The following is a 27961-nucleotide window of genomic DNA, read 5'->3' on the forward strand; positions in this document are numbered from 1 at the left end:
TGACATTATTGTCATGGCTCATTATTATTGAGCCATGTGTTAATTAATATTTTGAGCAGGTATTTATTGATAATCCATATTTGTGTTCAGTATGAGCTGAGTTGAGGTTGGGGAGTTGATGCGTTTTTTAGTGTTTATTAATTCTATTCTATTGTACAATCTAAATCTAAATTTCAGGAATATGAGGTGGGAGTTGATTGGCTGGTTTATAGTTGAGTTTCTATCTATATATCTAATGGTTTAAACTTTAAACTAAAGCAATATCATTTAGAGTTCACTCTGCTGTGATTGGCTGGTGCTGTTGTGATATTTCTCCCTGGAGTGGGAGTGGCTTCTAAATTGTGATTGGCTGCTTGAATATTTTTGTCGCTCTCTGATTGGCTAGCAGTTCACCCTTCCAGCCCTGCCTTTGAGCGCTCTACCTTTGAGAGTCTACCATTCCAGCCAATAGAGGTTGAGGGGGCGGGGTCTGTGCTGAGTACAGGTGGGGTTGGGTGCTGAATGCGGGTGGGCTGTGGGGGAACTGGCTGAAGCCCAGCTAAACAGCAGTAAAGGACACGGAGCTGGAGCTCAGAGCGCTATCGACCTTTAAAGCGCCCGGAGAGAGGAGCAGCTCAGACTGGGAGAGGGAGTGCGATCCTCGGCAGTGTTCTGAGACTGCACTCGACCAATCCCACCAGCACCAGTACCGGTACCGGTACCAGTACCGGAGAACTACCGCACAAACCCCCCGGACTCAGCATGGACCCTCAGCAGGGGAGATAACCACTGGTGGATGTTCTGAGTTCCAGTTGAGTTGAGTTGCTGTTTAGAGTTGAGTTGAACTGAGTTGAGTTGAACAGAGTTGACTTGAATAGAGTTGAGTTGAACAGAGTTGAGTTGAATAGAGTTGAGTTGAACAGAGTTGACTTGAATAGAGTTGAGTGAAGGACGTTCTTCGAGCTGGATCTTCTCTCCCACAGGACTCAACCATGACCTCAGAGAAAGAGAAGAGAAGGTAAGAAAACCTCTGGAGTTTTATTTGTTTTTAATATTTTTAATGTATTATCATAAATTGAGTTGTGCTTAGACTTTTAATAGACTTTTAATGTTCTATAATTTGAATCTAAATTTCAGCAATATGCAGTAGAGTTCTACGAGTTAAGGTTAAGTTTTGAGGTGTTTTTGATGTTGTATTGATAGTAATTGAGTTTGAGGAGTTAAAGTGTTTTTTTTTAAGTATTTCGGATTGTTTTTTTTAGTTTGGTTGGATTGGTGTTAATTGCTGTATTTAATATATTATCATGAGTTGAGTTGTTTTTTGTATGTTTTTAATGTTCTATAATTTAATTCTAAATTTCAGCAATATAAGGTAGAGTTTTTTTAGTTGAGCTTAAGTTTTTAAGTGTTTTTGATTTTTTTTTGTTATTGAAATAAATTATGCAATTTAAGGAAGAAATTTAGTTTGAGGAGTTGGAGTAGTTTGGTGTTAATTGTTGTACTAAATGGTTGACCTAATTTAAGCAGGTCTTTGAGAATCGTATTTGTGTTCAGGGTGTTTTTGATTTTATAATGGATATAAATTCAGTAATATTTCGCAGGAATTGAGTTTGAAGAGTTAAAAAAGTATTTTTTTAAGTATTTTGGAGTTGGAGTAGTTTGCTTGGATTGGTTTTAATTGCTATGTTAAATAGTTGACTTATTTTGAGCAGGTCTTTTGAGAATCGTATTTGTGTTAAGTATGAGTTAAGGTGTTTTTTTTATATCATTTAAATCAAAATTTTAGCACTGTGAGGTAGAATTCTGAGTTGAGGTTGAGTTTGAGGTGTTTTTGATTTTGTGATCAAAATAAATTCAGGTATAAGTGGAAGGAATTGAGTTTGAGGAGTTAATTTTTTTAAGTATTTTGGATTGGTGTTAATTGCTGCATTAAATGGTTGACCTTATTTTAAACAGGTCTTTGACAAATGTATTTGTTTTTAGTATGAGTTGAGGTGTTTTTATTTTATGTTATTTCATTTAGACCTAAATTCCAGCAATATGAGATAGGAGTTGGATTGAGGTTTGGTTCACAGTTGAGTTTGAGGTGTTTTTCTTTTGTTATTTAAATAAATTCAGTATTTTTCAAAGTAATTAAAAAAATGTTGTGACTCAATAATATGGGTCTAACTGGTTCTGAGTTTGGTTGGATTGGATTTATATATTTTTTTACTGTTTTTAAAGTTCTATAATTTAAATCTAAATGTCAGAATATGATATAGAAGTTAATTCGCTGGTTTATAGTTGAGTTTAAGGTGTTTTGATTTTATAATAAAAAAATCTACACTATGCTGTGGGAATTGAGTTTGAGTAGATAAACTGTTGAATATTAAGTGTTTTAGTGTACTAATACGACTGGTTGGATTGGTATTTATTACCATAATAAGTAGATGGCCTTATTTTGAGCAGGTTTGGGTTTATAGTTGAGTTTGAGGTGTTTTTTTTTTTAATTTAATAGTTTAAATACATTCAGTAATAATAGGTGTGAGGAATTGAGTTTGTTTTTGAGGTTTACCTTATTTTGAGCAGGTATTTAAAATAATCTGTATTTGTGTTTCATTATGAGTTGAGTTTGAGTAGTTGAGTTGTTTTTTAGTGTTTTATACTGGTCTATAATTTAAATATAATAAAACAATAACTTCCAGGAACATTAGGTAGGAGATGAGGGCCTGTTTTGTAGTTGTAGATGTAGTTTGAGGTATGATTTTGATTTAGGATTGAATTGCAATCAGTAATTCAGTAATTAAAATAAAAGTCAGGAGGAATTGAGTTTGAGAAGTTAATGTGTTTTTAGGTGTTTGGGCTCAATAATAATAAAATAAAATTTCTCAAACTTGCCTTAAATTTGGTTGAATTGGTGTTTTTTTCCCATAGTAAATTGTATTTATTGATAATAATCAATTTTTGTGTTCAGTATGATCTGAGTTTGGGGAGTTATTTTTAGCGTTTTAATATTATACATATATTTAAATCTAAATTTTAGGATTTGGAGGTAGGAATTGAGTTAGTGAGGAGTGTTTTTATGTGTTTTTGCTCAATAATAAGACCCAAACCTGCTTTAAGTTTGGTTGGATTGGTGTTTTTATTACCATAGTAAGTGGTAAACCTTATTTTGACCAGGTATTTAATAATAATAATAATAATAATCCATATTTGAGGTAGAAGTTGAGTTTGGAGTTGAGCTTGAGAAGTTAACATGTTTTATTAAGTGTTTTAAATTTGACGTAATATGAATTAATTCAGTAATAAAGGTGGGAGTTGGGGGTTAAGTTGAGTTGTGTTTCTCTTTTTGCATTTTATGTAATTTAAGGTAGATTTAAGGTAGATTTTAGATTGAGGAGGTGTGTTTTTAGTGTTTTTTAGATTCCCTAATCTAAAATCCTTTAGATTGTAACTTCTTCCAATAATATGAGACAGTAGCATGGGTTGAATTTGAGTTTAAGCAGTTGTTGTGTTTTGTACTGTTTTTCTTTTTTCTTTTATTTCATTTAAATTAAATCAGTATTTAAAGAAGCGATTTGAGGTTAATGTTGTGACGCCACAGACAGGAGTGAGACGCTTGCAGTAAAAATCAGGAGAGGTTTTAATAAACAGAGCCAAACCAACAAGCTTAAACTGAGTACTAACAACAGTACAAAACACAAACAACACAGACCAAAACATCAGAGCCAAATCACAGTCCAAAAGGGATAAACAATAAACAGGAAATAAGGGTCTAAACCAGAACAAAACAGCCAAATGAACTAACCAAAAGGGCAAGACAAAATCAGAGACAAAAGCCAAAAAATAGGTCATACACGGAAATAGATAATCAAAGAAATAACGCTCGGTATGCAGCTGAATAACAGGGGCAATACTTCGCGAGAAACCGGACAAACAGACTTGTATTTATACATAGAAAACCCCCAGTAATTACTCAGAACACAGAAGCAGATCTAACAATCAGGTGCTGATTGGCTGGCTGAGACACAGGATTGAGAGGTGCATTCTGGGAGTTGGAGTTTGTGAAGGTGGAAAAGTCAGTAGAAGCATTGGAAGGTGTGACAAATGTTTTAATTTGAGGAGTTTAGTTTTTTTTTAAGTTGCATATCGAAGTTGATTAAGTGTTTTTAGAGTTTTTAATTTTAAATACTTTATATATATATTCAATAATATGGAGTTGAGGAATTGAGAGTTACGTTTTTTAGAGTAAATTTTAGTTTTATGTTTGTGAGAGGTGTTTTTAATTGCCTCAGATTTCCTGTGCAGTTGGAGTTCGACTATTAATCAGAGGCCCGAGCCCTGTTTGGTTGTATTTGGTAATAATTAGCTAACAGTAGAAAGAGATTTGCATTATTCTGAGCTGGTTTAGAGCAGTTAACACCTTTTTCACATGAGTTCTGCACATTAGCCCAGTTTTATCTTTATAGACTGGGGTTTCTATTGGCCGTTTCCACTTTAATCTTTGATCTCTTGATTGTCTGGCTGGAAGGTCTGGCTTATCTTTATCTTTTGGCGTGCTTCTTCTGATTATGATGATCATTTTGATGGGAAACGGCATTTAATGTATTTAATATAAGATCTGCTGAAGTATGAGGGGCCTTTGTTTCTAAATAAAAGGGTAAACATTTTCCAGCAGGATTTGGCACACTGCCCACACTGACAAAACTACCATTGGTCTTATGTAATATTCTAATTTTCTGGAATACTGATTTTTTGGGGGTTTTCATTGGCTGTAAGTTATAATTATCAACAATAAAATAAATAAACGCTTAAAATAGATCACTCTGTGTTTAATACATCTATATAATATATGAGTTTCATATTTTGAACTGAATTACTAAAATAAAGTAAAATATCTTAGTCTGTTGGGGTGCTACTTCAGATTATAAAGATCATTTTGATGGGAAACAGCATTTAATGTATTTAATATAAGATCTGCTGAAGTATGAAGGGCCTTTGTTTCTAAATAAAAGGGTAAACATTTTCCAGCAGGATTTGGCACACTGCCAAAACTACCAATTGGTCTTATGTAGTATTCTAATTTTCTGAGATACTGATTTTTTTGGGGTTTTCATTGGCTGTAAGTCATAATAATCAACAATAAAAGAAAATATATCCACAAGCGACAATCAGCGTGTTCAAGCACCAAGCGACACAATGGTGTTTACTAGAGCGTAGAATGGTGATGTATAATCAATATAATATATTTGAGACACTTGGTCACATTTTTAGATTATTAAAAGTCTTTTATTATTGTAAAGCATAGGCTTAAATTCACATACAAATCTAATGAACTTTGTAGAAAATTCATCAAGCGAGTTAAATCAAAGTGAATTAGTCAAAAGGCGTCTATATGTTACTGTTTTTTGATTAGGAGACTTCAACCAGTATGTTCACAAAGTTGTGTTCAGAAAGCCAGCCAAAATTCCTGCTGAATGCTGATTGGTGGATGGTGTTCAGCCATTTTGATTAATGAAGTTGTCCTTTAAATATCCATCAGAGTTTGTATAATGGATTCTGTATGCAAAGTTTCAGCTTACTAAGTTGCACTGTTGCTGAGAAACAGTGTTCCAGATTCAACTGTTGGAGTGAATGGGGCATATATCCAGAAAGACTCATTTGCATATGGTGGCCATATTGTTTACAGATATCAACTTTTTTTGTTGAATGTGTTCTCACGAGTATTTTAATACCAAACATGTCAGGATTGGTCAAAATTCCTAGGACTAGTTTGCAAAAGTATGTTTCGCATATAATGCAAATTAGCAAAAAATCGAAGTGGGCGGAAGTGCATGGTCCAAATTGCAAAGTTGTAGGTATTGACCCAAGGATTTTAGCAAAAAAGAATTTTGAATGTAGGTCTTATGGTTTTGGAGTTATTGAGCAAAATGTGAAAACTATATATTAGGGTGTCACGATTTCGATATTTCATCGAAATCGATCGAAATTATGTCATGGTCTCGAGCCTTGAAGTCAAAAAGAGGATTGACGATTCCTCACGCTAAGCTACGCAAATGGCACAGCACACAGTAGCCAACGCCGCGGTCACTCTGACTGCTCAAAGAGCAGCTCTTTCTCCAGAGAATGTGGACATTCTCATCTTCTTAAAGAAAAACTTAAAAATATAAAAATAACAATTGTTTTGTCTAGCCTCAAATATGTTAATAGTTTTGGTACCTTAAGGAGCATCTTTCTCTCAGATAAAGTTAATAATATATCTTTATTAAAGAAAAAAACTTTCCTTCCCCTTCTCAGGGACTGAAAAAGTCTTAAAGTCTTATTTTTCATGTTTAACTGTTACAGTAGAATAGAGTTCAGTTTGTTAAGGCTCTAATTGTTCTATTATTTTGTACATGACTGTTTCTGTATTTTTTTATTATTTATTTTATGTTGCACATTGCTGTTTTAATAGTGCACACTGCTGCTACCAAAAAAAGCCACTAGATGGCATTACATATATATCTTAATTAAATTATTTAAATTTGACCATTAGTGCCTAATGTGGTGTGTTACAGATCACTTGTATCACTTTGCATCACTTATATCAAGCCCACCTTTTGAAGTAAGATAATTAATCAAACCAATGACTGACCATAGACTAATCTAAAACTGGCATAGGCCTCTCTGCTGTAAAAAAAATAAATAAATAAAATCGAGAATCGAATCAAATCGTGACCCTAAAATCGGAAATAAAATCGAATCGAGGATTTAGAGAATCGTGACACCCCTACTATATATATATATAACTTTTCTTGTTATAGCGCCACCCATTGACCAATCCGTGCCATTTTTGTTATCCACCGAGATGCACTGATACTACATCTACCTAATTAAAATAGATCACTCTGTGTTTAATACATCTTTATAATAAATGAGTTTTGAACATTTTGAACTGAATCACTAAAGTAATGTAAAATATCTTCTTCTGTTAGGGTGCTTCTTCTGATTCTAATGTTCATTTTGATGGGAAACAGCATTTTATGTATTTAATATAAGATCTGCTTTAGTATGATGGGCCTTTATTTCTAAATAAAAGGATAAAAAAGACTCTAAACTCTCTAATCTACTGTATATCTGTCAGAATGTTTCTGGCAGCAGTTTACTGTGATGGAGGCCTGTCTGTCTGCCTGCGTGAGAAGCCTAATAGGGCTACAAAGAAGGGCCCTAATGTGATTTAGTGATTTATGTTTGGTAAGGGCCCCATTTGCCTTTGTAAAGCTGAAACTGGATTAAATTGTTTTCCAATTTGGATGAAGCGCTGGAAGTGCTGGGAGGAGGAATATACTGGTGTTATTTATGGGCAGAAATTGTTGGCCTGAGGAATCGAATTAAGAAGACAACCGGTGCAGTTAAGGCTGAGAGAAATGAAAATGTCTGACTGTTTTAAAGTTCAGACTGAGAGCTGAGAATAGCCCGGAGAGCCGCGAACCCAATGCAGCCGAGGTGCAGGAGGGAGCAGGACTGTCTTTATGCTGATAGCGTTTAACCCTTGTGTGGTGTTCATATTTTTTGTTACTCGTTTACTTTGTTACTTGTATTTAATTCAGCAAAATTAATCAATTTTACATTAAAATGCTTTACACATGCTTGCTTCACCTAAATTGCAAGCAATATAAACACAAGCTTACATGGTTAATATTTGCCCTTTACCTTTCTTATGTTACATTTCTTTCAAAAAGTGCTACTCTTTTTTTATTATTATTTTTTAAATAAAATGTAAAAGAAAATGAATTAAACTCAAGATATGAGTAGAAAATTTGTTTAGTTTCAAATTTACAAATGAAGCAATGTTTATTAGCCCCAAACATACTGTATGTAATATAAATGTGTAAGGTGATATATAAATGTAGTACAGTGTGTGTTTATCGAAAATGTGTTTTGATGTTTTTCACTTAAAATGATCCAATGCCAATGAGTTTGAGTTAGAACAAATATTTTTTTTAGTATCATTTGATGAAAAATGAAAACACACAAGGGTTAATAAAATAGGACGTTGCACCTTAAATTCTTACAATTCTATCTAATAGTAGCAATTATGTCAGAATTGTCTAATAATTACATCTAATTTGAGAATGCACTACATTTTTAGACGATATTTCTGTGTCACGATATTTTGTATACAATATAATATTGCACACCCCTAGAGTGTAGTATGACCTTTCTTCCTAAAACTAAAAATGAGTGATTGAATCATCTTAAGTGCATCTCTCTCCTTCTCTCTCTGTCTCTTTCTCTCTCTTTCTCTCTCTCTCTCAATCTTTTATTTCTCTCTCTCTCTCTGTTTTGCATCGGGTGCTCAGGCAACAAAACACTCAGTGTCTTTTTATTGGCACCTGCGCTGTGGTGGGCTCGCTGGCTCAGTCAGAAAGGACCCTGTTGATCACATATTTGCAATTAATTAGTCATTCACAAATCACACCTCACTCTGCACACTTCCTCTTTGATTTCTTGTGAATTTTACACTTTGATGCATGGTAGCCCGGTGGTCCTGTGTTAGTGTTGGCTGTTGTTGTTTTGATGTATACAAAGTAGTGTAGTGTAGTGTAGTGTGCTGCATCCAGTAGGCCTGACATGGTAAAAATGATTGAGGTCATGTACTGTACATATTAGGGGTGTATAAATGTGGCGGTGAGAAAAATGTGATGTGTGATAATGCTGCTGAATATCTGAATATATCTGAAATATGATAAATAAAGATCCTGAATGGGTTTTTCTGCACCTGGTTAGATGCACTAGTACTTATTTTCCCAAGGATACGAAGTAGTTTGAAATGAGCATTCATTGTGGACCTTTACCTCACTCTCCCCGACTCAACTTCACTCTACCTCCCTCTGCCTCTGTTTACCTCACTCTCCTTCATTCTGGCTCACTCTACCCCACTCTGCCCACACACTACCTCACCACTCTACCTCCCTCTACATAACTCGCACTCACTTTCTCACTCTGCCTCTGTCTGCCTCAACTCTACCTCACTCTTCTTCATTCTGGCTCACTTAACCTCATGCTGCCTCGCTCTACCTCACTCTAGTTTGCTCTGCCTCACTCTTCCTTGCTTTTCTCACTGCACCTCACGCTCTCTCTACCACACTCTAGCTCACCCTACCTTCCTTTACCTCACTCAATCTCACGCTGCCTTGCTCTACCTCACTCTAGCTTCCTCTGCCTTAGCCTTCTTTGCTTTAGCTCTCTCTAGCTCGCCCTACTTCCCTCTGCCTTGCTCTACCAACATTGTACCTCACTCAACTTTGCTCTACCTCACTCCATCTCACTCTGCCTCTGTCTACCTCACTCTCCTTCATTCTAGCTCATTTTAGCTTGCTTTGTTTTGCTTCACCTCTCCCATTTCTACCTCACTTGAACTTTCTGTATCTCCCCCTGTCTTGCTCTACCTCACTCTGCCTCTGTCTACCTCACTGTCCTTCATTCTGGCTTTCTCTACCTTGCTCTGTCTCACTTTACCTCAAACAAATCTCATGCTGCCTTGCTTTATCTCACTCTGCCTCTCTCTACCTCTAGCTCAACCTACCTCCCTCTACCACACTCTACCAACATTCTACCTCACTCAAACTTCCAATAACTCCCTATATCTTTCTTTAACTTACTGTCTCACGCTGCCACTATGTCTTACTTTTCTTCACTGTACCTCACGTTACATTTCTCTACCTCACTCTGCCCCTAGCCTTCTAATACATCTACATGCAGGAAGAAGGATTACCTGTGGAATATAATTCAGTATAGCCATTTTCTAGCTGAGCTGCTGGAGGCCTGAGGGACGTTTAGAGAAGGCCTGATTTGTTCTCAGCGCTGCTGCTCAGGCCGTGGCCGGCTCGTTAGAGGGGACGTAATGTTCCAGCTCAGATGGAGATTAGCAGGTAATTGTCCTCTTCCCTTTCAGAGTGTGGAAAAGCACAGAGAGACGAGCAGAGAGAACAGGGCTCTGAGGATCAGCCTGTGCTGCTGCAGCGTTCTGGTTTATCAGCACTCTGGACCTTCGCAGCTTCGGATTGGGTTGCGGTCGTGTTTCTACAACTCTATTGTCAGCTCTATAATTTAGTCTGATGTCTTCAGACCAAGGGCTTTGAGCTCAATTGGCCGGTTGGAAGAGGAGATGCTGCAGGTGTGTGAGAGAGTGAGGGAGAGAAATAAGAGATTGGCTTTAGTGTAATTACATAATCACTAGGGCTGTACGATAAATCAGATTTCTATCGTGATCACGATATGAGATTTCATGATGAACACAACAAAAGCTGCTATACTATTGTGACTAAGAGCAAATTAATCTCAAAGTATATTACCTGCAATCAGCAACAGATATTAGCTTTTTACATTGCAGACTGTGATTACATGACATGAGGCAGAGTGAGGCAGAGATAAAATGAGGCAAATGTAATGTGTGGCAGAGTGAGATAATAAGAGGCAGTGTTAAAGTGTTGTAGAGCATGGTTGAGTGTGGTAGAGTGAGGCAGAGGTAGTGCAATGTAGAGCGAGGCAGAGTGAAGCAGAGGTACAGTGTGCTAGAGCATAGCAGAGTGAGAGCAAGGAAGAGTGAGGCAGAGGTAAAGTGTCGTAGTATTGTTAAGTGAGGTTGAGTGAGCATGGAAAATCGAGGTAGAGCGTGGTAGAGCATGAGAGCAAAGTAGAGTAAAGGCAGAGGCAAGGTCAAGTGTGGTAGAGTGTAGGGCTGCAACGATTAGTCGATATAATCGACAATGTCGGTTATAAAAATTTGTCGACTCCAAATGTTCGTTGTCGACCAATCATCAATTAGTAGCACTACGCAAATTACTGGGGACAAAAACACAATGTTATTCAGGTAACACTCAACTCGGCCTGTGTCTCCAAAAGTACCCAATCACAAAATGTTCTGGACATTTGAAGGGCATTTAAATCCCACGTTCAGCTTTTTCTATCGTTTTTGAACCAATAGTGAAAGCTAGAAACAGAAGCCATACCCACAGAAAGCAGAGAGGGAGGGCATGGCAGAAATAACTGTTGACTAATCGATTAATCTGAAAAATAATCAGCAGATTAGTCGACTACTAAAATAATCATTAGATGCAGCCCTAGTAGAGTGAGGTAGAGTGTGGCTGAGCATCACCGAATGAGTTAGGGTGAGGCAGAGGTAAAGTGTGGTAGTGTGAGGCAAAGTTTCACAGTGAACCTCACATCATACAACCACATAACTTGAGAAAAATACATTTCAAAAAAGCTAATTTTTCTTTTTTTTTTTTGCGGAACTTAAACTAATCTATGATCTTTATTTATCCTGGATATTTACCAGCATTATCACATATCATAGTGTTTGATCTATATTATATACCACTAATATTCAGCTGTAATGTCATTTTAAGGGACTTTCTCAATAATCGAATTTTGAATATTGAATATTGCATTTAAACAGTCATTCAGGTAATCGAATTAATTTGAGAATTAAGAGTAATAGAATACAGAGTAATAGAATAGAGAGTAATAGTGTAGATGAATGAGATGATGGGGCTGCTGAGATCTCTGTAGTAGGGGCAGTGTGAGTGTGAATGGGGTCTCTGTGTGGTCCGGTGGTCCTGAATGCTCCTCTAATCTTGTTAGAGGGAGTGAGTGAGTGAGTGAGTAAATGATTAAAAGAGAAAGAGAGAGTGAGAGGGGTGAGGGTCAGACCAGCAGTCATGTGATTTCTGTATTTATTTATTTTATTTATATGTATTTATTTTTTTCATCCAGTTGAGTATGAAACTAGGCTAGGCTAGTATATATTTTAAAGGACTGGATTCTGTCCTATATATTATTCATGTTGTTCCTGGGTTCACTCCTTATGACATCTTCTGGGGTTTAGTGGACTAATAAAAACAGTCTAAAGCTCTATCCAGATGGGATTAGTTTCTCAGGGGGTTCTGGGGTCATTTTCTCATTTATAGGGGGGTCCTCTGTGATTTTATTCCTGTCCGGAACGACCATAAACATGTTTTTCTCAGAGGTCTTCTGAGAAAATTACAGGCTGAATTATCTACTGTTTTTAGCTGAACTCTGGTCCTCCAGTAATTTTAGTCCCGTCCGGATTCACATCTCTGAGTTTCGTCTCCTCACGTTTAATAAAATAGCTATTTGTCCACTGCCGCGCACCGCAATTACACTTTGGGCGCGCGTTTCTACGGAGATCCCCGGAAAAACACAACAGCGAGTTGAAATGGAGGAGCTACTGAACGCCGCAAAGTCATGTGACCGAGAAAAAGCCTAAAAACTCACTGGTCCTCCTGTTTTTTCAATTGCAGTCCGGATGCAGGAGTTTTATCAAGAAGTGTGAAATATTTTTCACAGACGTCCCCCTGAGAAACTAATTCCATCAAGGCTATAAATCATTTTACATTTTTTATATAATCCAGTTAGTATCGTACGCAATAATATTGCCAACATTTTTGAATATCGTGAATGATATTGTACCCTGAAATATGGTGCCAAATCACCCACCACTAATCATCAGGGTACTACTTTTTAGATTACGTTTTAGACTACGTTTTTAGAAAAAGGAAATTAATTTCCCATCATGTATCCACTAGAGACTATATCTGTCCAGTATCATTTATTTTTCTTTAATCCTGGATATTTGGAGTGCATTTTTAGTATCATGACATTCTGGATCATTGACTTCTGTTACAAATCTGATCAAATTCTTGTATTTTTTAATATTTTTTAATATTTTCATTTTCTTGCACTATTGTATTTTTGAAATATATATATATATTTTAATTAATAATGTTGTCATATCAAAAAGAACATCATAATCGCAACAATACCATGAAATATCGTGATATTAATTTAGGGCCATATCGCCCAGCAAGAAAATTGTTTATAGTTTCTGGGAAAATATAAATATATTGTCTACCAAAAATTGTTGACGTGATGGGTAAAAAAAATCTTGTATTTGTTTTGTTTAAATTGGAATATTTGTGTATAGTTTTGCAACTGCCATGCAACTATATAAATGAAAATGTAGATATATTTGATTACATTAGATTTTGAGTTCCCCACTATTATTCCTGTATTTATATATATATATATATATATATATATATATATATTTATATATGTGTGTGTGTATATATATATATATATATATATATATATATATATATATATATATATATATATATATATATATATATATATATATATATATATAATGAATATATGTATATGTAATGAATGGGGAAATATATTAAGCTGTTAAACTGATTAAACTACATCACACACGCACACATGACTTAAGCAACATATATTGTCTTCTGTAGTAAAAACAAATGAGAACTGTCTCTCCTTATCTATCTATCTTTCTTTTTCTCTCTCGACCTTGTGCACATGCAACACTTTCCTGACCTTTAACCCCAACCCATCAAGACCTGACTGACACTTTTAATCAAAGCTGATCAATAAGTAAAGGCCAGGGGGCGTGGCCAGGTGATGGGTGTCTCCTAATGCGTTTTCTGGCTCGTTACTGTGTAAAGTTGGAGTAAAGGTGGCTCCGCCTGCAGCACAAAAAAAAAGAACAGCCATGTGTCAGATCTGCTGACAGCCCAGTGCCTGCTCATCTTCACCCGGAGCTTCTGCTTTATCTGATAATCCAGCTCTGCTTCGGCTCCTCCGCCGCGTCTCTGTGATGGAGCAGGAGATGGAGATGGAGGAGAAGCAGGAGATGGAGCAGGAGCAGTAGCTGGAGGCTCAGGGTTGGAGGTCAGCTGCTGGAGTGTGTGGGAACTGGCTTCAGTAGCTCGTTCGGATGAACAGGGTCAGTAGGAATGAGGCCAAGGACAGGCCAGGCTTCTGCACAACAACAATAATAACTTACATTGAGCAGCTGCAATCAGGGCTGGGCAATATATCTTAAATATTGATCCAAACTATTTGATCTGTAGGGAATTACGCTTAATAAAGTACAGTCTAGGGCCCTTTTTCACTGTAAAATGATCGTAAATAAAGCTACTATTTAGATATATCAATATATCGAAGTATTGCAATGTTTCGTTTTGCAATACTGTATCGATTTTTAAAAAATACATTACTGATATTTATTTATTATCGTAGATGTAAAGATGGGTGTTTCATTTTGTGTTTTGGTTAAACAGTGCCGACTAGATGGCAGTGTTGTACTCTGTCGTTTCTTTTATTCAGATTTCATAATTTTGTGTTTTACTATGTTTTACCTTTCTGGAGATTTTACATCTGTCTGTGTGTGAGTGCATGTGTCTGTGTGTGTCCGTGTGTGCATGTGTGTGCATGTCTGTGTGTGTCCGTGTGTGCATGTTTCTGCATGCATGTCTGTGCGTGTCCGTGTGTGCATGTTTCTGCATGCATGTCTGTGCATGTCCGTGTGTGCATGTTTCTGCATGCATGTCTGTGCATGTCCGTGTGTGCATGTTTCTGCATGCATGTCTGTGCATGTCTGTGTGTGTCCGTGTGTACATGTGTGTGCATGTTTATGCATGCATGTGTGTGCATGTCTGTGCGTGTCCGTGTGTGCATGTTTATGCATGCATGTCTGTGTGTGCATGTGTGTGTGTGTCTGTGTGTGTGTGCATGCATGTGTGTGCATGTCTGTGTGTGTCCGTGTGTGCATGTTTATGCATGCATGTGTGTGTGTGCATGTGTGTGTGTGTGTGTGTGCATGCATGTGTGTGTGCATGTGTGTGTGTGTTCGTGCTTGCCTGTGTGCATGTGTGTGTCTGTGTGTGCATGTGTGCATGCGTGTGCATGTGTGTGTGTGTCTGTGTGTGCATGTGTGCATGCGTGTGCATGTGTGTGTGTGTCTGTGTGTGCACTTGTGTTTCTGCTGTGTTTCTGTTTGTCTGTGTATGTGTGTAATTGTGTGTGTCTCTGTGCATGTCTGTGCTTGTGTCTGTGGTGTGTCTGTATGTGTGTCTCTGTGTGTGTCTGTGTGTCTTTGTCTCTGTGTTTCTCTGTCTGTATGTCTCTCTGTCTCTGCATCTGTGTACGCATGTGGTTTCTATGTGTTTTTCCGTGTATGTTTCTGAGTGTGTTTCTGTGTGTGTGTGTTTCTGTTTTTGTGTCTGTTTATCTATCTGTCTGTCAGTCTGTCAATGTGTGTCATTGTGTCTCTGTGTGCATCTGTGTGTGTGTGTGTGTCTGTGTACTGAAAAGCCGCCTTCCAGGAACAGGTCAGTCTGTGTGGTGATTGGTGGTGATAGGTTGATTTATTTTAGCCGTTAAGAATGAGGGTGTGTTACATTCTCGTTTTCGAAATACATTTTAACTTTGCCATGAAAAAAACTTGTGTCTTTCAACCTTTAATATATTAAGAATATATAGACATTAGGATATTTGTACAGTTTTTGTAATAAATATCCTTAATTAAGCATAATAACAGGCAATATTAATGTCAGAAAAAAGGATTGAAATGTGTCCATATATTGAACAATAAACCGTTAAATTGTGATTATTGTGACAGACCTTGCAGCTTATGTACTTTTTTTAATGTCCATTTCACCACAAAAACTAATACTTAAGTAAATACCCCGAACCGATCATTATTTAATTTGAGTTTAATATGCCAATTTTAAAGTTTTTTTGTCTACATTAAGTGTTTAAGATTGAAGGGATGAACCATATTTACAGTGTAGTTTTATTTATTTGATTTTTTATTTTACCCCAGTTCACCAGATACATTTTACACAGTGTATATTTTGACCTAATTAAACAGAATAATAAATTGAATAAATGATTAAGCACTGTATAAAATCTCCTCTGCTCCACTTCAGTTCATGATCTCTCTGTGTCTAGACAGTTTTATGATTACAGTATAGTGAGAGTCACTGGGCGAAGGGTTGGCATCACCTGACTGAGGTTAGGAATACAGTACTTACATAACACACACACACACATGCGTATATAGGTCAGTATTTTTTTTTTTTTACTTTTTTTTTGCAATGAATAGGCCAATAAAATGATCCAAAATAAAATATTTTTACATTAATGTCTATTAAAAGCTGAGAAGGATTTTTTTTCCCTTTTCAAAGTAAAGTAAAGCTGTTTTGGACATACCACAGTTTTGCATTAAAATTATGATATAAATGATATAATGGTATAATATTAGACCTGTTTATATTATATATTAGACCTGTATAATATTAGGCCAATCTGCCAAAAAAAAATTACAATAAATAACACACTGCTCTCCCATGACTTTTTGCCTGTCAGCATATTGTAAGTGTCTATATAATAGAGGTACATGTTCTAGCATATTTTGTGCACAAGAAGGGATGGGCAATAATCAAAATAATTCAATATATATATATAAGATATATACATGTGTAAACATTATATTATATTTAAAATATGTTTTACACTGTACACTACTTCACGAAGGGTTGCACAGTATTTGGGTTTGTGCTATTATGTTGTTCTAAAATATATATATATTACGATATTAAAGAACATGTTAATGTTTCAATATACAATATATTAATAATATATATAAAATTGGTGTATGAAAATATAATCTGACTTTGGGATTTAACATTTTGGGCAATAGTCAGTTGTGGCATAATATGTATATACTGATCTGTTTTATTTTCCTTTTTTGGGCTTTTTCTCTTATTATATTTTAGTTTTATTATTTAAAATAAATTTCAAGCCTGATTTTGTCTGTGATCTCTGCATTGCAAAAATCATAGAGCCCCCCATTGCAGAGCCTGCGGTGTGTCTACTCTGCTTGTGCACATTGCGATGCCGATTCTCAATTGATATATTGTGCAGCCCTAATTTAAAAATGCATTACAATAAATAGTGTAGGTATAGACGTCTGTTTTTGGCTGTTTTTCTTAGTTTTTATGTGTAATTATGTTGATCATATTGGTCTTGAATCATATTGTTTCGATCAAAATTAAGAAATAATATAACGTGATGTATAATTTGGGCCATCTTGTCCAGCCAGGCTCACAAGACAGAGGCTTTTACTGTGTAAAAACTACAGTAAATCTTTTTAGATGGTCACTGTAATGCTGTAGCGAAGTTTTTATCATGTTAAAAACTGTAAAAAAAAGTTGCAAGTAAAGTTGGGGCATGTTGCCAGATCTGCAGCTCTGTAATGGTGGGAAGATTAGCACATTCCTGCAGGCCAAACTTTCTGCTACTCTGTTTTACAAATACACACACACACGCACACACACACACACACAGAGCTCCACCACTGTGACACATTTACCAAAACCAGATCTAACAGTGTGTGGGAAAGTGTGTTAACCTATTAAACGAACTACTGTGTGACTGTGTGACTGACTGTGTATGGGTTTGTGTGTGTGTGTGTGTGTGTGTGTGTGTTTCTGTCTGTGTGTGTGTGTGTGTGTGTGTTTGGTGTTATGGAATAATAGGTATGAATCATAATTAGCTTGCAGCGGTTTGCATAAACCAATTTTAATGTACTACTAGAGCTGTGTGATATGACAATATTTAATCATATTGTGATAAATATGTAATTGAGAGCATATTGTGTTTACAGAGAGTGTAATTATTCTCAATATTTAATTAAATTTCATAACTGCAGTATTTAAATTCAAAATATGAAAATTGTACATATATAAAAAAATAATAAAAAATGAGGATTATCTTGATTATGCTTACAATTGCATGAGAGTAGGCAACACTGGCATCAAAGCAAAAGCTTCTACTTTATAAAACAAAACATATATATTTTGTTGACTATTTTTCTGTTTTGTTTACTGCATAACTCTGTAAATTCATATACCATAGATTTGATGCTTTAATATTAATCTGCAAAAAATGTAGAAAAAAAAGAGAAATTAATGTGTCCAAACTTTTGACTGGTACTTGAGTTCATTGTGCAAATCTACAGTCTACAGCTGGTATGATGCTGTCTGTGTGAGTCTGTAAAATATTTAATATTTAATATATAACATTCCTCTGAAGACTTTTTTAAGCACCATTTCAGTTCTTATAGTCATCTAGTCATCAGGGGTTTAGTGCACTATAGGCCTCGGTAGTGCGGCCTAGGCTTCTGTCATTTTTGTCCTTACATTACTTTTACTTTTATATTTTAAGTAGTTTTAACAGCAGTACTTTTACACTTTTAATTAAAGCTCCACTAGGTAGGATTGAGATTTTGTGCCCGTGGGCTCCCCCTACAGTTGCAGAGTGTAATAAATGTTTCAGGCGAATTAGTTTCTCTTTCTCATTTTCTGGCTTTCGCAGACATATTCGGTCTCTTTTCAGCTTCTGCCAGAGTGTCTGTATGTTAGTTTGTAAAGAATGAAACAGTAGTCCTTGTAGAACTGTTAGAGGTCGGAAAGCAGGTTGCAGTTCTCGCGAGCGTTGGTCGCAGCCGCCTCGGAAAACTTACAGAGTCTGGTTTGAGCTCGGAGGAGCTCCGGCACAGACACGAGAGCACCGCTATTCCTCCTATTACACCTCAATGCAGCACTGCAGTGAGTTTCAAGCTGTAATTTCACTTCTTTAAAAAGATCAAAAATCAAGGGAATCCTACCTAGCGCTGCTTTAAGTAAAAAGTTTGAGTTGATACTTCAAGTATTTTAAAACCCCAGTATCTATACTTCTACTTGAGTAATGAATGTGAATACTTTTGACACCCTTGATTGATATAATGATTAGTTTTTAAATACTGAAAGAATTTTATTTTTCTGGGCCCTTTTTTAGTGATCTATAGTGCACCAGTCAATTGTGTATCGCGCAGCTGGATTTAGGGCGTCTGTGTGTCTTTGGTATCGAGAGGACGCAAAAAAATACGCCTTGCAGGGCTCAAAACGCGCAAAAATAATTACTAACTAACTAATTCTCTTAATTAATCACGTAATTAATCTAATATTATGATTAGGATCAGTTTAGAGTTCAGTTGCACTAAATAAATAAATATATATTCATGTAAACGTTAGATTAATGTTAAGTGAGCATATATGAGGCTTCCAATAATGGACCATCTAAATATAGTGATTTAGAACTTCTTTATACTGTATTATTCTTCCACCACAGTTCAGATGCTGGCTTTGTATCTTTCAGCTTGCTAGCAAGTGCACGTGCAAAGCATGTGATGACGTGCATGTGAGGGAAAGCTCACAGTGCAATTTGTATTAGCACCATTTAAGTTAAGATCTGTTACTCCCCAACTGTAGGGGGAGCTCAGGAGCCAAAATACCAGTTCTTCTTTCTATTATTCTGTATTAAAGATCTCATTTCATCATTTTTTCATTCATTTTAAACAGTGTAGTTCTGGTCTCTAGTATGAATGAATGCCCTGTGAGATGTTTTTTTTTGTTTTTAAGAAGTGCTCAGGTGTTTTTATTTAGCCCTTTAGCTTTAGATCACTGAATTAGAGGTCTCTGAAGAAAGACAGGTTTTCGGCTCTTGCTCATGAATATTCATACATGCAAACATATCGCCTCTGATTGGCTAACAGCACTTCAGCAGAGAACAGCAACCTGCTGCCTTCCCCCACAGTCAATTTTACAGCTCTAAAACTCTAAAAGGACAAAAGGTTTTCAGAGATACAGCCTTAGTTATAAAGATACAGCACTGAGTGCTAGATAGAGTTAACCCTTAAACTTCGCTTAACGTCAGACTCCCCTGTGGCCGAGAAATGTTTCAATGCCGCTGTGCGACTTGCTGATTGGGTGCTTGGGCAGTTTCACCACATCAAAGCCCCAGAGTCTGTCAAGTTGAGCTACCTTGTTAAACCGTGCTTCCCTAGTGTTCTTTTAAGGTCTCGGTAAAACACTGAATCCACCGGAGATCCTATTTAAACCTATAGTTACTTACACAAGATAGCTAACATTAACATTAACTAGCTGCTGTAAACAGAGCTATAAGCTCTTTAGCTTACGAGAGACAGTGTCGGCTCTGCTGCAGCCCGGCTTCAGCTCTGTCTGTGGGCGTTTCCGAGCCGAGGTGGGCGTGGCCATGAATACTAATTCACGGTTTAACATAGACAGTGCTTTTCCTGATTGACTCATTTTTCTAAATATATTTTCTTTTACTACACTGTAAAACCCGATAAGTTGACTAAACTCAAAACTTTTGTTGTAACCGATTACCTAATACATTTTAAGCTCATGTAATATAATTTTTAAGTACAATGAACTTAACAAATACATATACATATATATTTAAAATTTATATTTTCCTGAACTTGTATTAAGTCTTCTTTCTGGTTTCATTCAACAATTTTTTTTTAAATACTCATAGAAAAGTAGATGAATGGAAACAGTAAAGAATTAAAAGTACTGAGAGCACAGCGAGAACACAGAGTTACTGCAGCTCAGTAAATGATGCTTGTTCTACAGCTACAACACAGAGACCAAGCTTTTAATCATAATATATGATCTACAAGTTTATCTAAGGTAGCCCCGGGGGGAATCACTACACACTGGTGGTGAGTGTTAGTCAGAAACTGTTGGACACACCCAGTATGCAAATAGATTGTGACAGAAGCCAATGGAAAACGAAGCTGCCAATGGCAACAGACTAAACTCAGTTATTATTGGTATACAGTTAAGTTGGTTCAACTCAAAGATCTCGGTTTGAATGTAAATGTGCTCATAAATGTTCAACTAACTCAAAATAGTTTGAGTATTGTTTGGAAATATCCAATTTTATGTAAAACAGACTTAATTTATTTGGATTCAAACTAATCAAATCAAATCAAATGTATTTGTATAGCGCTTTTTACAACTGGTGTTGGCACAAAGCAGCTTTACAGAAACATGATTACAGGACAAAGCGTCAGGCAAAAGATTAAACATAGAAATGACACAACACAGAAACCCTAGTGAGCGCTGAGGCAAGGAAAAACTGCCTCAGAGCTGCAGGAGGAGGAAGAAACCTTGGGAGGACCAAGACTCACATTTAAGGGGGGACCATCCTACCACTGGTCGAACGGCTTTTAAATTAAAATTTAAAAAGTCTTTCATACATCCACATAGGTTTTATATATTCAGAAGTATAATAGCGCCACTAATGGCTTGGGTGTGGTCTGTAGTGGAGAGTAAGATGGATGATGTGCAGCTGATCTGTGGTGGGTGATGGATGGAGAAGAGCTGACTTCAGAAACTCCATCAGTCTGGTCTCAAACATCCATCGGTATTGGGGGTCAGACAGGTGGGCGGTCAGTAACTCGGAGGAAGGCAGAGAGATGGAATTAGTTTTGACTGGATTTATGTAAAACAGAGAATATAAAACATTATCAGAGTGTGGCTAATGACTCCGGCAGATCTAAATAAAACAGCCTAACTAAAGGGAGAGAGCCAGAAGGTAACATACTTCTGGGTTTACAGTTACAGTGGAGGTTGAAGAACAACTCAGTGTGCAGCATGCATAAACAACTCAGAGAGACCTACTGTATTTCACAAAGAACAAGAACAAGTGGATTTTAGTGGAGTTATTATGTTACACAGGTCAGTGAATATGGAGTCGTGGTTGGTGCACTTTACCCAGGAAGGGAATTGAACCGTGGTCTGCCACAGTGAGGGCGGTGCTGTTACCCACTACACTAAACCAACCACAATAGAAGTAGGAGAAACAGAAGCAGTAGGAGTGTATCATAGGCCTGTGTGTGTGTTTCGTTAGGGTGTGTGTGTGTGTGTGTTTGTGTGGCACAGGCCGCAGTGGTGTACCACACTGAAGGGCATGTGGAGTTCACCTCTCTCTGCCACACGCCCTCACACACACTCTCCACAACCACAGACCACAGAGCTCTCTCTCTCTCTCTCTCTCTCTCTCTCTCTCTTTCTCTCAGCCTGGCAGAGCAGCCTTACATCCTCCCTCAACACACCACCTCTACTAATCCTCATAATAATAAATAACAAACAAATAAATAAATAAATAAACACACAGCTCTGGAAAAAATTCAGTTTCTCTGATTTTGCTATTTATAGGTTTTTGTTTGAGTAAAATAAATTGTTGTTTTATTCTATAAACTACAGACAACATTTCTCCCAAATTCCAAATAAAAATATTGTTATGTAGAGCATTTATTTGCCGAAAATGAAAAATGGCTGAAATAAAAAAAAAAAAAAGATGTAGAGCTTTCAGTCTTCAAATAATGCAAAGAAAACAAGTTCATATTCATAAAGTTTTAAGAGATCAGAAATCAATATTTGGTGGAATAACCCTGGTTTTTAATCACAGTTTTCATCATACATCTTGGCATCATGTTCTCCTCCACCAGTCTTACACACTGCTTTTGGATATCTTTATGCTGCTTTACTTCTGGTGCAGAAATTCAAGCAGTTCAGTTTGGTGGTTTGATGGCTTGTGATCATCCATCTTCCTCTTGATTATATTCCAGAGGTTTTCAGTTCGGTAAAATCAAAGAAACCAATCATTTTAAAGTGGCCTCTTATTGTTTTTTTTTTTTACAGAGCTGTATATATATATATATATATATATATATATATATATATATGTATGGAACCAACACATCTATACATTGTTAGGTTATATCTTGTGAGTGAGGTTGAACACTGACCATTGTGCTCATGGCAAGGCGGCATCACTTATCAAACAAAGTGGAACAATAAGCATTCCTCAATCCAGTGTTCTGTTTGTGTGTGTGTGTGAGAGCTGGAAATTTGTCATAAAAAAAAAAACTAATATGAGTCGTAACACCCAGTAAGCACTACTTGGCTTATGTAACGCATTTATAATTTGGTTTCAAGGGAAAGTTGCAGACCTCAAATAATGCAAAGAAAACAAGTTCATATTCATAAAGTTTTAAGAGTTCAGATATCAGTATTTGGTGGAATAACCCTGGTTTTTAATCACAGTTTTTATGCATCTTGGCATCATGTTTTCCTTCTCCACCAGTTTTACACACTGCTTTTGGATAACTTTATGCTGCTTTACTCCTGGTGAAAAATAAATCAAGCAGTTCAATTTGGTTTGATGCCTTGTTTTTTTTTTTTTATATGGTAAAATATATGGACTTATCATAAAGGGAAAGCATCACTTTCTTTTTTAATTATGAACTGAATTATGTCAGGCGTCAGTATGGTCTAGCTCAGGGGTGTCCAAACTTTTTTTGTTGGGGGCCAGAAGGAGAAATATATTTGAAGTCATGGGCCACAGACTCTGTAATAAAACAAATAATGAAATATAGCACTTTAAATAATACTTTTTTCCTGATTATTTCATTTACACACCATTTTACTTGACTTACTCTCTATATCTATCTTTGACAGTGTTTAATTTCATGATGTCTCTTAATATTAAACTCCTTAATTACGGCAACTTTTAGACTCTTTGGTCCGTTTTTCTGCGCTAGAAATGCGCACTCTCTCCACTTTTAGACTCTTTGACCCGTTTTTCTGCAATAGAAATGCGCACCCTCTCCGCTTTTAGACTCTTTGACCCGTTTTTCTGCGCTAGAAATGCGCACTCTCTCCACTTTTAGACTCTGTGGCCCGTTTTTCTGCGCTAGAAATGCGCACCCTCTCCGCTTTTAGACTCTTTGGCCCGTTTTTCTGCGCTAGAAATGCGCACCCTCTCCACTTTTAGACTCTTTGACCCGTTTTTCTGCACTAGAAATGCGCACTCTCTCCACTTTTAGACTCTTTGGCCCGTTTTTCTGCGCTAGAAATGCGCACCCTCTCCGCTTTTAGACTCTTTGGCCCGTTTTTCTGCGCTAGAAATGCACACTCTCTCCGCTTTTAGACTCTTTGGCCCATTTTTCTGCACTAGAAATGCGAACCCTCTCCGCTTTTAGACTCTTTGACCCGTTTTTCTGCACTAGAAATGCGCACTCTCTCCGCTTTTAGACTCTTTTGCCCTGTTTTTCTGCGCTAGAAATGCACTCCCTCTCCGCTTTTAGACTCTTTGGCCCGTTTTTCTGCGCTAGAAATGCGCACTCTCTCCGCTTTTAGACTCTTTGGCCCGTTTCTGACTCCTAGCGTTCAAACTTTGAATCTCACATTATAAAAGCCTGCTTAACAGCAGGCCAACTTTCATTCTATTTCTAAAGTACCTCCGTAGTTTGGACACCCCTGGTCTAGCTGTAGGAACAGTGAACAGCGTGACTCAGGCCTGGGATCCAGATGAATGGTATTTGGCGGTGCTCGGGCTCGTTTGGCTGCACAGTCACCGTCCGCTTTCATATTGTTGTCTGGCTCCACTTACAGATGATGGCTTGATTGTTTTGTTGGGAGGGCAGCGTGTCCGCCCGCTCGTTTACTCAGGATAAACAGGAAGTCGTTCGGCCTCCTCAGGTATGAGACGGAAAAGCTCATCAGACATTCTGGCTGCACAGCCGCCTAGTTATAAAGATAGTGCTGCTGTTTAGGGATGTTTAGTGGTTACCACATTACACACACACGCACTAGGGGTGGGCGATATGGCCCTAAAATTATATCACGATATTTCATGGTATTTTTGCGATAACGATACTCTTGACGATATGACAACACTTTCTTTTTTTTCTTTTTTTTTTTTTTTTTCTTCAAAAATACACTACTGCACAATACTAATAATTCACTCCATATTTCTCTATACATCAAGTGTCTCTAGTATATATTTAATGGGAAATGAGAACAGTATACATTTTTCTTTTGCTAAAAACAGTCTCACCCTGATGTGATAATTAGGGGTGGGTGATATGGCACCATATTTCAGGGTTTAATATCGTTCACGATATTTAAAAATGTTGGCGATATTATCGATATTATTGATATGGCACACCCCTAACACACACACACACACACACACACACACACACATATATATATAGATGTGTGTTGGCAAGAATTGGGCAATACAATACATATTACATAGAGTTTAATGATATTTACAAAATTTAAATCACAATATAAATGGGTGGTTGAGATGATGTGGCCTTTTTTTGGTCCAGTGAGTCTAATATATGTAATTTATAGAAGAAAATGTCAAAAATATTATTTAAAAAGTGCTGGTTTATATATACATTATACATTTCATTTTTTTTTTTTTTTTTTTTTACAATTCAGTCAAACCAGAAAGCGGCGGGCACTGATTGGTTGACTACCCCGCTTGTCCCGCCTCTCCACCTTCGCTAAAGTAGTATTGATTGGATCTCTTCCTAACTGGTCCCTACCTTTAACATAACATAGCTAAATCAGTTCTGATTGGATGTCGTCCCTGCCAAACATTTTCGTCTCGTTTTTATTCATTGACGAAAATGTCAGTTAATTTCGTCTCGTTTTTGTTTTTTTAATGCTGTTTTTATTTAATTATCGTCTCGTTTTCGTCTTGAAAAAAAGCTTTGTTGACGAAAATTATTCGTCAACGACATTAACACTGTACTCAACTAATTAAAGAGAATAAAAAATACTTTGAGAAATGAAGATCAGTCAATCCGAAAGGCTATTTAAAAACTTATAATAAAGGTATAATAAAGGTATCCTCAAGTGCAGTCACAAAAAAGACCATCAAAACCGAAATGATGAAACTGGCACTCATCGGGACTGCCCCACCTCAGACAAGGGCACGTAAATGCTTCACAGAGTATGTTGGTTTGTTTATCACTATATAAACACTAAATAAAAATATTGAATGAGAATTTGTGTCCAAAGTTTTGCTTGGTACTGTATTTCGTAGTTTTGGTCGATATTAATTTTTTTCTGTTATCAATATATGTTTAATAACAGTTTAATACCCATCATCATGCACATCATCATGCACTGACACTGTCAGTAGTGCTTTTTTATTTATATTTTTATAATAAGTATATATTTCACATAAATAAAATAAAAGTAGTATATATTATACCTATATATGTTACACCTCAGCCCATGTCTGTCCTGTGTTTTTCCCTCTTTTGGTTTTCTGTGCTCCTGCCCTGTTTTCCTGTCTTGTGTTTCCAGCCATGTGCTTTTTTGAGCACATGGCATTGTTTTGTTATTGTTCTGTCTCCGCCCTAGCCCCGCCCTAGCCCTGCCCAAGCCATTAGTGTTGTCACCTTGTGTCTCATTTGTAACTCCGCCCCCTCATTACCTCCACAGGTGTCCCTAGTGTGTGCCTGTGTATATATACCTCATGTTATCCTTTGTTCTCGGTCGCGCTTTTTGTTTTACCGTGTTCGTTAATCTTTCCAGATCGTGTTTAAATGTTTTGTTTAGCCTCAGACCTGTTGTGTTTTTTTGTCTTCAGTTTTCCAGGTTTGCTTTATGTAGTTTGTTTCTTTGTTATTTTGGCCTGTTTGTTTCAGTCTTTTAGATTATCTTCTGGTGTATAGCGTTTGTTTCAGTAACCTTTTTCTTTATAGTTCTTCCTTAGTGTTTTGTTAGTTTATTTTTTAAATATGGTGAATAAACCTGACTTGCGTTTACATCCTGCCTCCTCCATGTTACAATATAGTATATATTGTCAGTACAATAATCAAATTTATTATGATGATATTTTATTGTGTCTTATTGCCTAGCTCTAGTTTTGTGATACTGTAAGCAAGGCATATTTTGCAGTTGTTTAAATCAAATTATTTATAAAATCTGCATAAAAGAAAAGTTTATTTCTTATCCAATCAGAGCAGAGGGCTCTGAAGACTGAAGACTGAGTTTAATCACAGCATTAGTGAATTATTATTGGACAGCAGCCTTTACATATAAACTAAAAATTAAAAATCATTAAATACATTACATTACTGTGTTTTAGAGAATCGATACAGTATTGCAGAACTGTATATTGCAATGTTTTGCTATATTGATATATTGATATGCACCTATAATCTGAGGTCCTCCAGAGTCTGGCTGCTTTATTGATGTTGTGATGTTGTGATGTCTGTGTTCAGGCACCCGTCGGAGCGGCGGAAGGAGAAGTCGCGGGACGCGGCGCGCTGCAGACGCAGTAAAGAGACGGAGGTGTTTTATGAACTGGCTCATCAGCTGCCCCTCCCTCACAGCGTCCGCTCACACCTGGACAAAGCCTCCATCATGAGACTCACCATCAGCTTCCTCCGCACACGCAAACTGCTGGCATCAGGTTCGGGCCAAACACACACACACACAGACACAGAAACACACAAATATATTAATGCAATACTGCAAAAGCCTTGTATTTTCAAAATAACAGCTTTACTGGAGAAGATAATAACCCTTCTTAACTTTTAATATAAGTCAATGTAAAAAAATATATACAGCTCTATAAAAATATAAAATCTGAAATATAATCCAAAAGCAGTGTGTAAGACTGGTGGAGGAGAACATGATGCCAAGATGCATGAAAAAAGTGTGATTGAAAACCAGGATTATTCCACCAAATATTGATTTCTGAACTCTTAAAACTCTTTATGAATATGAACTGGTTTTCTTTGCATTATTTGAGGTCTGAAAGCTCTGCATCTTTTTTGTTATTTCAGACATTTTTCATTTTTTGCAAATAAATGCTCTAAATGACAATATTTTTATTTGGAATTTGGGAGAAATGTTGTCTGTAGTTTATAGAATAAAACAACAATGTTCATTTTATTCAAACATAAACCAATAAATAGCAAAATCAGAGAAACTGAATCAGAAACTGAAGGTATTCCTTTAGTATATATATATATATATATATACGTGTATATATATATATATATATATACGTATATATATATATACGTATATATATATATATATATATATATATATATATATATATATACGTATATATATATATATATATATATATATATACGTAAATATATATATATATATATATATACATATATATATATATATATATATATATATATATATATACTAAAGGAATACCTTCAGTTTCTGATTCAGTTTCTCTGAAATGCATCAGAATGACCTGACCTTTGTTATATATGTATATATATATATATAAATAGCAAAATCAGAGAAACTGAATCAGAAACTGAAGGTATTCCTTTAGTATATATATATATATATATATATATACGTATATATATATATATATATATATATATATATATATATATACTAAAGGAATACCTTCAGTT

At 36.3% G+C, this 27961-nt stretch overlaps 1 protein-coding gene across 2 annotated transcripts in view; it reads left to right on the forward strand.

Annotated features, from left to right (window-relative positions):
* Positions 1-564: 564 nt before the first annotated feature.
* The window catches only part of epas1a (endothelial PAS domain protein 1a), a 72021-nt gene continuing 44624 nt past the window's right edge, over positions 565-27961 (forward strand). For both annotated transcript variants that reach the window (XM_049464555.1, XM_022670333.2), the window contains exons 1-2: positions 565-997; positions 26786-26976. In XM_049464555.1, coding sequence (XP_049320512.1) covers positions 972-997; positions 26786-26976 — 217 coding nt within the window. In that variant the 5' untranslated portion in view covers positions 565-971. The remainder of the gene's footprint in view (positions 998-26785; positions 26977-27961) is intronic.

This window comes from Astyanax mexicanus, chromosome 15 (assembly GCF_023375975.1).
Source record: "Astyanax mexicanus isolate ESR-SI-001 chromosome 15, AstMex3_surface, whole genome shotgun sequence".
Taxonomy (NCBI): domain Eukaryota; kingdom Metazoa; phylum Chordata; class Actinopteri; order Characiformes; family Acestrorhamphidae; genus Astyanax; species Astyanax mexicanus.